The sequence below is a fragment of the Poecilia mexicana genome, unplaced genomic scaffold, assembly GCF_051168715.1.
Source record: "Poecilia mexicana isolate PSO_F unplaced genomic scaffold, ASM5116871v1 scaffold_6, whole genome shotgun sequence".
In the NCBI taxonomy this organism is placed as follows: Eukaryota; Metazoa; Chordata; class Actinopteri; order Cyprinodontiformes; family Poeciliidae; genus Poecilia; species Poecilia mexicana.
In genome coordinates this window covers 4074639-4086844 of record NW_028263375.1, presented here as the reverse complement: position 1 = coordinate 4086844, position 12206 = coordinate 4074639, and the positions used below count along the sequence as shown (strand labels likewise).

The following is a 12206-nucleotide window of genomic DNA, read 5'->3' as shown; positions in this document are numbered from 1 at the left end:
CGCCGTCCTCCTGGCTCTCTATCTTCTTCTTGTTATCTCGTCTCATGTCCCTTCCTTTCTCCTGTGCTGACCCCTCCACCTCTCCCCGCCTTCTCCTCCAGCCCCATCATTACTCCTCCTTCAGCACTCATCTTTCTACGGCTGCTGAATTCCCCTGCACAACGTCGCTATTCTGCTGCCTGCTAATAGAATCCCTCAGTTCCTCTAATGGATCTGTCAGGATCTCCTGAGAGCAGCAGAGCAGATGGATTGACGGGGCGGGGAGCGACGATGAGACAGAAAGAAACTAAAAATGAAAGAGAGCGCCGATGGGCCGACACACACAGCGCCACCAACGGCCGCCGCGGCGCCACTGCAGGACGAAGGTGAGGACAGACAGGTGAGCCGGACAGCAGTGATGTGGAAACTAACATAACCTGAGTACGAACTAACAGTTTTTAAATGAGGAAAAAGAATTTATCCAACCAACCTGTGAAAAGTCGACTACACTGCAAAAACTCAAAATCTTACCAAATATTTTTGGTTTAGTTTACACTGTAAATATTTTAGTGCACTTAAAATAAGACAAATTAACTTACAAGTAACTTTTCAGCAGACATAGGAGCTTGATAATTTCACTTATTATAAGACATATTTTCCTTTGGCAATAAAAAAATGCTTTTCTCATCAATATTAAGACATTATTAACTTAAAACGAACTCCAATATGTCACTGAAAAGTTACTTATGAGAAGGTAAAAGGATAAGAACTGGGACGTGAAAAACCCAACAAATCTGTGGTCCAGTATAAAGTTCTGATAAAACCTTCAGTGATCCAAGCAGAGACCAACGCTTCATTTCAGGTATTTAGTCTTTACTGAGCTTCTGTTTGTCTGAAATGAAGCGTTTCTTAAAGATCTTAATAAAGCAGAAGCAGCTGAAATTTGTGGTGAGGTTTAAATTTTTTCACAGCGTTTAATGTTTGGTTCTGTTTGCAGGAAAACAGAAACGTCTGGCTGGATGACAGCAATAAAAACAACTTTATTACAACCGTAAAACTTTCAAAAGAAATAAGAGATTAAATAAAATATCCACATTTATCTGTTTTTTAGCCTGGCATTAAAGGGACGGTGAGTTTCTGGGTCAGTATGTTAACCACAGCTGTTATAAACCGAACAGCACCGATGCCAACAGGTCGTTAGAATCCATTTCCTGTTGTTTATTTTGCTTCAGACTCGACTTCCTGTCGCCGCGCTGAAAGGAGGGAACTCACCGTTGTCTGTGGCGACGAACAGAGCTGTGTATTTATTCGCCTGGACATATGGAGACTCCCGGTCCAGAGAGGCCGAGGTGTTGACGGTTCCTCTGACCGGGTTCACACTCAGCCAAGCCGCCGGGTCGCTCAGAACCGCATATCTGCAAAAAGGTTAGGAGGACAGAAACAAAGTGACTGGAACAGCAGCAAGAGATTCAGTTTTAGTTCATATTTGAGAGCAGAAGCACAAACAGCGGCTGAGGCAAGAAAACATTTCCTAATTGCCTGATAGAGAAAAGAGAATTTACAACTGCTTCAAAAATATAATTAAAAATAAGAGTTGAGTCAAATAAAACGGGTTCTGAAGCGACTGCATTTGTTTTATATAAATATATAATTAAAGTTCAACAATAAAAATAGATTAATCCTCGAATTGTTTACTTCATATAATTAAAACTGAGCGGGTGTAAATAAGCTTCTGTCATGTAAACAAGGCCATAATAAAAACCAGAGGGTAAGTAAAGCTCTGATAACCAATGCATTCCTAGAAAAAACACTTATTAGATTTTTATGCTTAATTATACATCTGCTAACTGTAGCTCTGGGTTTGAGCTGATAAACGCGCTCAGGTGGTTTTATTTCCAAACTGTTTCAGACACGACAAATCAACACCAGAAACATTCATCATGTTCTAGATGAACAACAAGGAAGGAAGAAAACTGGTGGAAGGTTAGCTGGAAATGTTTCAACAACACAGAGACAATGCCAAGCATCCTGGACCAATGCTAAGGCTAGCTTTATAGCTCTAATAACGGCTAGCTTTAGCCCTGTTGACGGCTAGTTTTAGCCCTGTTGACGGCTAGCTTTAGCTCTAATGGCGGCTAGCTTTAGCCCTGATGGCGGCTAGCTTTAGCCCTGTTGACGGCTAGTTTTAGCTCTAATGACGGCTAGCTTTAGCCCTATTAACGACTAGTTTTAGCCCTGTTGACGGCTAGCTTTAGCTCTAATGGCGGCTAGCTTTAGCTCTAATGACGGCTAGCTTTAGCTCTATTAACGGCTAGTTTTAGCCCTGTTGACGGCTAGTTTTAGCCCTGTTGACGGCTAGCTTTAGCTCTAATGGCGGCTAGCTTTAGCCCTGATGGCGGCTAGCTTTAGCACTGATGGCGGCTAGCTTTAGCCCTGTTGACGGCTAGCTTTAGCTCTAATGGCGGCTAGCTTTAGCCCTGATGGCGGCTAGCTTTAGCACTGATGGCGGCTAGCTTTAGCCCTGTTGACGGCTAGCTTTAGCCCTGTTGACGGCTAGCTTTAGCTCTAATGACGGCTAGCTTTAGCCCTGTTGACGGCTAGCTTTAGCTCTAATGACGGCTAGCTTTAGCCCTAATGGCGGCTACACGCTGATTAAAAAAGCTCTGAGCTAGCATCACAAACAGCGCAGGGTTCCCCCAGTGGACCAGGTGTCGGTCCCCACAAGGTATCAGAAACAAACGCACACACACACCAGGCTGCATAATTCCTTCTCCATACAGCTGCTCTTTGCCAAAGTGCTCAGCAGTGGAGAAATTGTCTTTGAAATTGAGCTCTTCAGCTAACAGAGCTCGACTAAGCCTTGGGAAATGGCTTCGCAATCAACCTCTGCTCACACCTTTCCCCTCTCGCTCTCTCTCTCTCTCTCACACACACACACAACCACACACACACTCACTCTCCTCCCATGATTACTGCTGTTAACCTGCAAATAATGTTTCACTGTAACAGGAGAGGAATGCAGTCAGGTTAAATGCACCGTTAATGACGACATGCTAAACATCACACACTCTATCTGTCCCACATCGCTCTACTTTAAACACACACACACACACACACAAACACACACACACACAAACACACAAACACACACACACACACACACACAGAGGATCTGAGTTTCATCTTTACTGTAGCAGGGCGGCTCTCAGCTTATTAACCTCCATATGTTTCCTTCTCATCTCTGACTACATTATTGAGCAGTAACTGTTACACGACGGTTTCATCATCTGAATGGATCAGGCTCTCCAGCGTCCCGTCATCTGGAACATCTCTGCAGATCTTTGCATGATGCCAATAACGACAAGCTGGTTATTTACGCAGCGGCAGTTAAACTGACATAAAACTGGAGAACTGTCTAAATATTTTAGGGAGCCTTTGATGAGGATGTTTATTCACTTTCTTTGAAAGTCATAAAATGAATTTTATTTTAATAGATCTGAAAACGTCTAAACGTTGAAATATTTCCCGTTTCACAAACGCAGTCATGTGACTTAATCTGGGTACATAAATAGAGGCAGAGCCAGAAAATGTATAATTGCATTAAAATTGTTTAACATGTTAATTAATCAAAGTTAATACTTTAACCTGTCAGTGCTAGTAAAAAGTACGGCAAGCCATCAGTTCCACTTCCAGTTGATTCTCCATGATGCTTTTCAGAAGCGACTGGTTTAGCTTGAGGTTTATGATGTTTTATAGAATAATTGCTGCATATTTAACCTTAATTGGCATCAGTTCTGCAGGAGTGGAAAGTGTTATAATCAAATCCTGCCTGTAGTAAATTCATATCAGATTCCTTCCCAACATGAAAAGTGGCTGAATGTGTTAAAACGTTTAACCAGCCGTGAACCCAAACATCTGCTCATCAGGTGAAACCCTGGCCCTTCCTGCAGACACCAAATCCTGCCTGAACGTTAGCAGACCGATCCACCGTTTCTCCCTCTGTGCAAACACAACAGCAGTCCATTAGAACGCTTTAAAGTGCAAATTAGAAAGACATTAAAAAGCCATTAAGAATTTTCATATCTGGTTCAACGTGCTTATCTGCAAAAGCAGCGGAGGCCAAAACAAATCAGTCAACAAATGAGTCAGTTTGTATCACCTGGACACATTCAACGGCAAATCCAATTTAAACCAGGAAAAACAAGCAAACAACAATATCCTGCCTGCTTTTATTTCATCCAGGAGTCAACAAGATGCTTCCAGATTATTTTGGTAGAAGTTTTGTAAAGTTGAGGGTGACAGAGTGACCCTGACGGAGAGCTGGCTGGCTGAAGCCGTTTCCTCAGGCGACTGGCAGCGGCTCCAGCCAATCTGCAAACGGTTTGCTTTACGCTGCGTTACCAGGATCCAAACCCAAATACAGCCAACCGTCCCGGCTGAGAGTCTGTTCTGAAAGACGCCGTCGCTTTAATTGGCTAGAATTAGACGGTTACTTCAAATCCTCTTGAAAATGATGATTTTCTATGATTTGAGCAAGAAATTGGATCATTTTGTAATTTGTGTTAAATCTGCATGTCATCCTGCTGAGAGGCTGATGTTTTACCAAGACTTAATAAGTTAATTATCAAATAAATGAAAACAGAGCTGCTTAAAACATCTGAAGCATATTAAATATTGGAAATGTCTCCACTAATAATTTTAGTAAATTATAAAATCTGCTTGTCTGTTAATGTTTCCTGGTCTGGAGCTTCAGTGATGTTCATCATTTCTGTTTTATTTGATGAAACAAATTAGTGTAAAAGTTTCTGAAAGCCCAGCAGATTGAACTGAAACATTTACTTTCATTTCTATTTTTAAAACCATAATTTCCAGAATAAAAGTCATAATTTCAACTTTCACAGTCGTAATTAGGAGACAGAAAGCCATGCTGCTTCTCTGAATCTCATAATTATGACTTTAAAACTCAAAACTTTAATTCCTGGGTTTTTCTTCCATGGTGGAAATGGGTTTCCATTCATCTGTAACTTTATCTGTAAATGATTTGCCATAAATTATTGGTTTATTATTGGCTATCGGTTTTCCTCCTGCTCCAGTCACATGATGAAGTTTTAACCGGGAGACTCCATTAAAGCTCTTTAATGGATTTTTTGTGCTGATGCTCAGATGATCTCGTTAAAAACGGAGCAGAGCCTCTGAGAGCTTCACTTCCAAACCAAATGTAGGTCAAGTTTCCAGATCTCTGCAGTCTGAGTCTCCCATCTAGTAATCAAATATCTGATTAGAGCAGATCTGCTTCCCAGATGAAGCTCGTTATGAACCCGGCGACGCCGCGGCTCCTCTGAGCCCCACAGGAAGCTGAAACGGATTTCTGCAGCGGCGCTCTGATGATCCAGCATGTCTGTGATCGTTAGCCAGCTGCAGACTCAACGTCACAACAAGCTGATCATTAAAAGTTTGGTCCGATGTTCATGAGCTCCCTCGGCTGTCTGATGCGATAAGAACGGAGGCGAAGCTCCCAGAGCGTAAGCTGACTTCCTCCATCCGTCTCTTCACTTCCTGTTGGCCATCATTCGTTTCTCTGGACGCTCGTCGCTCTGCCTGCAGCAGAACTCATCGCTTAGGAACTGAAACCATTTCTGCTGTTTCCACTGCGACCACTGAGCTCTGGAGGTAAGAACGGCGCAGCGATCACCGCCGCCTCCAGGGGGCAGGCTGCAGGGTTCAGCTGGTGAAACAGAAAAACGCTCCAACGCCTCTGCAGTTTCCTAAACGTGGAAATAAAATGGCGATGGATGTTTTTAGCATACATTTAGAAAACGCCTCTCATGGTGGCAGCACACACAACATGGGAGCAGCAGATTAGCACCTCAAAGCTAAGTCAAACCTGACCTTTGACCCCACATCCCAGAGGAGTTGGATTCAGAGCAGAGAGACGGAGGAAGTTCAAACTGTTTCTATAGAGACCAGAGATCTCATCCCAACTCCAGCATCCCAACTCCAGCATCCCTCTGCTCAGCTTTCAGGGTTCGGAAGGAGCAGCACAAGCAAAGGAGGTGGATCAGCTCAGTTAGCTGATGACTGTGAAATATTGTCTGTTAGGATGTTATGATATTCATGAGACTGTCATACAGAAACAGTCTTCAGTCAGAGGCCTGGTGAGACTGACTGCTATATGGAATGAAATCAGCTACAGATTTCATTTCTTCTTCGAAGAATTCAGGATTTCTGAACTCGACTTAATAAAACACATATTACATAATTTCAATGAGTTTAGCAGGAAAATCATAAAACATCCAGAACTGTTTTGTATCTGCTCGCCGGATCAGCTGAACCAACACGTCTCACCGCTGGCGGCTGCTGCATTAGACTGCAGCTCAGTTCTGGGGAGAGTCTTCCTCAGTGAACTGAAACTTGTTTGCAGTCCTGAAGTTGGAAAGCAGTGACAGGATATTAGAGGCGATGCGATTACAGTAAGCATCCTGCGCCTCGTCTCTTGTTCCTCCTGTCGCGCCTCTCAGTGGGTTCTCACGTCGCTGCCCTGTTTATCTGCTTCTCTATCACTTCCTTCGCTCTCCTCCCAGCAGGATGCTGGTGCGACTGCAGCCCGACTCTCAGCCACGGCGCAGAAGCTAATAGTGAGTTTCTGCGTGTGTGAGCAGCAGATATGAGAACATCAATCAGCAGATGCCCTGAAAGCAGCGAGGTGGCGTCGAGTCGCGCTTCGCTGCAGCAGCTGCACTTCATCCACATGTGCAGAAACACGAAGAGGAGAAAGTAAAGCAGGGAGAGCGAGATAAGCAGAGGGATCAGAAGTGGAGATAAGACAGAAACACACGAGACTGGAACTGAGAAACCAAACTCTCTCCTCCGTTTCCACATTTAGCATCTCACCATCGCTGCTGTGGAGCGAATCTTTACAGCCCAACAGTTACTGCAGCTTATCTGGGAAACATTTCTAATAAATGATCTGACATGCTAACATTAGCGCCGGAAGATCCAGGTCCAACCAGAGAAGTCTAAATATGTTCAAGTATGGAACAAAGGTCTACCAGGATATCTGAACTCGTCTTCATATGAATCTGTAGGCAGGATTTTATTTGGACGTGGTTCCCTCAGGAATCAGTTTCTGCAGCTGCAGATGACTTCAAAATGTGCAGAAGCTTTTACGCTCCCTGAACGTTTTCACATTTCAAAACTGTATGAAAAATATCAGAATGTAATCAGACCAACACAAAGCAGAGCGAGCTGAGGAGCAGTGACGTCAGTGACACGTTTCTATTCCCAATGAAGTAATCAAACAGATGTATGGAATAGACCACTCCAGATTCCTCATATAATGAAGTGAGATGAATGTGTTAGTTCCCACCCAACGCAGCATTAATGGAGGAGCAGGACGGCGATAAAACTGAACCAATCCAGTTATGATCCAGACTCATTCTGCAACATGCGACTGATTTATTTCTACATGCAAACTGAATCAAACAGTGACGGGTTTCCTAAGACCTGCAGGAGAAACCTGTTCATCAAGGGATGAGGCGTTTCTGACTCGCACTCCTTAATCAATTCAGATGTTCTGAAGATACGATGGAAACTTCTCCACTTTCTCTAATCTCTTCTGATTACAGAATAAAATCGGAGCTACGCTGGGAGCCTCCATGGCTTTACTTTGATCTTCATGGCAGAAATCGATGCAAAGCTGAAAAAAGTTTGAAATCAACATGAAGGTGGGTGATAGAAGCTCTCAGGATGGTTTTCTTCTCTTTGAAACCACACAGGTTTAACTCTGAGGTTTATAGTGAAAACATGTCATGTGCTCAAACTGCTGGTTAGAAATAACTTAACTAGATTTACAACGCTGAGGCACAGAAACAGATGCTGCTCAAACCTGCCACTGAAAGAGTTTCTCTTTTATAGAATCAATCAATTTCAGCCAAAACGGTTAAAAAGCAGATTTATTTATTTTATACATTCGTGTAAATAGTCACATAATTAAAACTAGAATTTGTAGCTTATTGTGAAATAATTATTCAGATGTTTATGATGGGCTGTTATTTAGGTGAGGGACAATGGATGAATGGATGAATGGATGAATGAATAGATGGGTGGATGGATGGATGGATGGATGAATGATGGTTGGATGCTTAGACAGATGCAGAGTTTCCCTCAGTGGTAAGAACGTGGTGACTGCTGTGTGTTTGCTGTGTTTACGTTTCCATAGCAACCCGCTAATGTTGATCTTTTGCTCCATCTTTGCCTTAAATGTGACGTTAAATGTTTTTTCTGGGGGCGGGGTATCACTGGGGCGGGGCTATGCTATCACTGGGGCGGGGCTATGCTATCAATGGGGCGGGGCTATGCTATCACTGGGGCGGGGCTATGCTATCACTGGGGCGGGGCTATGCTATTAATGGGGCGGGGCTATGCTATCAATGGGGCGGGGCTACGCTATTAATGGGGCGGGGCTTCGCGCTCACTAGGGCGGGGCTATGCTATCAATGGGGCGGGGCTATGCTATCAATGGGGCGGGGCTATGCTATCAATGGGGCGGGGCTATGCTATCACTGGGGCGGGGCTATGCTATTAATGGGGCGGGGCTATGTTATCACTGGGGCGGGGCTATGCTATCAATGGGGCGGGGCTATGCTATCACTGGGGCGGGGCTATGCTATCAATGGGGCGGGGCTATGTTATCACTGGGGCGGGGCTATGCTATCAATGGGGCGGGGCTATGCTATCACTGGGGCGGGGCTATGCTATTAATGGGGCGGGGCTATGTTATCACTGGGGCGGGGCTATGCTATCAATGGGGCGGGGCTATGCTATCACTGGGGCGGGGCTATGCTATCACTGGGGCGGGGCTATGCTATCACTGGGGCGGGGCTATGCTATTAATGGGGCGGGGCTATGTTATCACTGGGGCGGGGCTATGCTATCAATGGGGCGGGGCTATGCTATCAATGGGGCGGGGCTATGCTATCAATGGGGCGGGGCTATGCTATCACTGGGGCGGGGCTATGCTATCACTGGGGCGGGGCTATGCTATCAATGGGGCGGGGCTATGCTATCACTGGGGCGGGGCTATGCTATTAATGGGGCGGGGCTATGCTATCACTGGGGCGGGGCTATGCTATCACTGGGGCGGGGCTATGCTATTAATGGGGCGGGGCTATGCTATCACTGGGGCGGGGCTATGCTATCACTGGGGCGGGGCTATGCTATCAATGGGGCGGGGCTATGCTATCACTGGGGCGGGGCTATGCTATTAATGGGGCGGGGCTCCGCGCTCACTAGGGCGGGGCTACAATTTAACGCCTCCTTTGTGTTCACACTGATATAAGCTAACATTAGACTCTTACTCTTAGCATAAGCTTTTGCACCAGTTGCTGAATATTTTATTGCAGCATCATATTCTCACACTGAAAATGTTTTTTTTATGTCCTTTATTTAACCAGGTGAACCCTGTTGAGATCCAGATCTCATTTTCAAGAGGGACCTGGGCAGAAGATGGGTTTTAAAAGAGCCAACCTTTTATTTAAATAACTTTCATTTGCAGGAACAGAACTCCCTGAGAATCCTAATTAAACAGATCAAATTGCAGAACTTCGTTTTGGTTTTCTTCATTGGAGTGAACCTTTAACCCGTAATCCATGATTTAAACCCATTTTATTAAGCCACTCTTCAAAACATGCCGTCCTGCCAGCATGCCTAGGTGGGCCCCATGTGGGGAAAAGGAGGGCTGATATATGGGTCCCATATGGGTTTGTCCGCGGGTTCCACGATGGCCCCACATGGGTTTGCCCATGTAGGGCCACAGCCCACATGGGCCCTATATGGGCCCTAAACGTCAGCTAACAGCCCATGTGGGCTGTGGCCCTACATGGGCCCTACATGGGCCCTAAATGGACAAACCCATGTGGGGCCATCGTGGAACCAGCGGACAAACCCATATGGGACCCATATATCAGCCCTCCTTTCCCCCACATGGGGCCCACCTAGGCATGCTGGCAGCTGCTCATGGAAACTAATTAAAAGGTGTAAAACAAGTGGAAGTGGGAGACATGCAGCTGAACAAGAGGAAAGAGAGGAAAAGTGAGGAGCTCAGAAACAGCCTGACACTTTGAACACATCTGAGCCCAAAGCTTTGAGCTGACTGCTGACGAAGCACCAGGTCAACTAAATTTCTGTTCCCTCTAACTTGACACAATATGGCTTTCTTTTTTCTTCCTCCTTTCTGAGTCACAAACAGAGAAACAGAGGGAACTTTCCTCTGAAGCCACTGTACTTAAAACAGAAGCGTTTCCTTTGGGCTTGCCTCCAATCGCCTCAGTCAGCCGTCTCAGGCTGGATTTCAGGTTGAAACTCCGCTGAGCTCCCCAGTTTTTGGCTAACCATTACCTGAGGCTATTTGTACAAATTGCCCATGTCACACCTGGTCATACTTCTTGTCTGTATCAGCGCAGTGCAGCAGCTCTGCACCGGGGAAATAAATGTGGCAATGCAGAGGAGGCAGAAGTTGGCACATGTTGCATCAATCTCCTGTCACAGCGACTCGGGTTGGCCTCGGCGTCCCAGAAGAGAAGCATGTGGACGCACAGCGAGGGCGGAAAGCATTTCCATTAAAATGGCAACAATTACAACCAGGCTCAGAAGAATAATTGGCAACGTTGGAGAATTTTAATTTCTTAGAAAGCTTTCCTGACAGAAGCTCACCTGAAAGTCTGGCAGGCCAGAGAAATGGAAGCAGGAAACACGGCTAACGATGCTTTTAATCAGCAGGAGTTTACAGGAAATCCACATCAGCTAATGAGTCGACTGGAGGTCAGGATGCAGGTACAGAGGCTCGGTGGGAACGTCAGCTAACAGCAAAACAAGATGCTTTAAAGTCTATTTAACTTGGACTGGGATCTGGATCACTAGCTGTTTCGAGCAACGGTTTTTGATTTGAATTTTAAAGCATCAAATTAGAAACGGTTGATGGAAACTGCAAAATTTGAAAAAACTTCCTCAATTTTGCAAAAAGTTTTTACACTTCATGTGGTTTTTAGGTTTTCTAAAAACAGTTAAAGCACTAAAGAGAAGATGAAAACATAAATAGCACTCATAAATTCTGACGTAGCGAACGCCCCATCCACTGTGCCTTACCAGAGCCACCAAACGGAGACGTCCAAACCTACATCCAGCTGTCATGCTAATTTTGAGTGAACTTTTAAAATGCTACAAAAAGAAGTAAAAAGGAAAATGCTAATTTAGCGTGTTTCTATGAACTGGTTTAGAGCAAAACTTCTCCAGATGTTGACGCTACGCATGGCTGTAATGAACAGGAAGTGGAGGCTGGAAGCTAGCATGAACACAACTCAGAAAGATAGAGACTCCTCCACTCCAAGATGGACACCCAGCGCCTCTGGTAAGGCAGAGACCCACAGTGGACGGAGCGTTACTTATTCAGTAAACTTGTTTCCATTTCCCCGTTAGCAGATTAACTCTGTTTCAGGAAAGTCGACCTCCAGCCAGTGTAAAAATGTTTTTACGGAAATGAAGATGTCATTTTGTTTCCATCAAACTTTTCTATGCGATGCTTCAAAGTGTGCATAAATAGAAGTTCAATGAAACACGACTAACATGGAGCTGGACCTCAGAGGAACGTTTCCAACACCCTGATGGATCCATACCATGAAGAATCAGGGACTTCTGAAGGCAGGAAACACTTCAACCTGGAACTAAACATCTGACTACAAAGCGTTTAGATTTGATCACCAGTTTACTCAGAATCAGAGGAATCTCTCTGGTCCTTTTCCTGCCTGATTTCTGCGACGTTCAGGTCTAAAAGAGGCTCAGAAACTCCTCCGTGTCGTGAACAAAGCTCCAACGTTCAACCTACAGCAACAATGTGGAGCACGGAGAGAGACGCGGCCTGAACTGGAGGACGGAAATAGATGGTTGGTTCTTCAATATTTGGCAGGAGCAGAAAATGTGTCTGGATAAAAGACACCTACAGAAACATCCAGAGCCGGTGGCACCGCTGGGAGAGACATGGAATAAATCTGAGCAACAAACCGACTATAAAACCTCCTCATCACAATGAGGTGCACAAGCCTCCGAATCAACTGAAAACAATGAACCTGTAATTAACAGGAGCAGAAACATTTTCTCCTGCTTCACAGCACATCGTCCTGCTCCTCTTGGCTCCTTTCAGGAGGGTTTTAATCTGGCACCGTGCATGAGTAAAG

At 45.0% G+C, this 12206-nt stretch overlaps 1 protein-coding gene across 1 annotated transcript in view; it reads right to left on the bottom strand.

Moving 5' to 3' along the window:
• Positions 1-1097: 1097 nt before the first annotated feature.
• The window catches only part of LOC106918846 (cadherin 13, H-cadherin (heart)), a 40781-nt gene continuing 29672 nt past the window's right edge, over positions 1098-12206 (bottom strand). Inside the window, exon 4 of the mRNA XM_014988889.2 lies at positions 1098-1394. Coding sequence (XP_014844375.2) covers positions 1208-1394 — 187 coding nt within the window. The 3' untranslated portion in view covers positions 1098-1207. The remainder of the gene's footprint in view (positions 1395-12206) is intronic.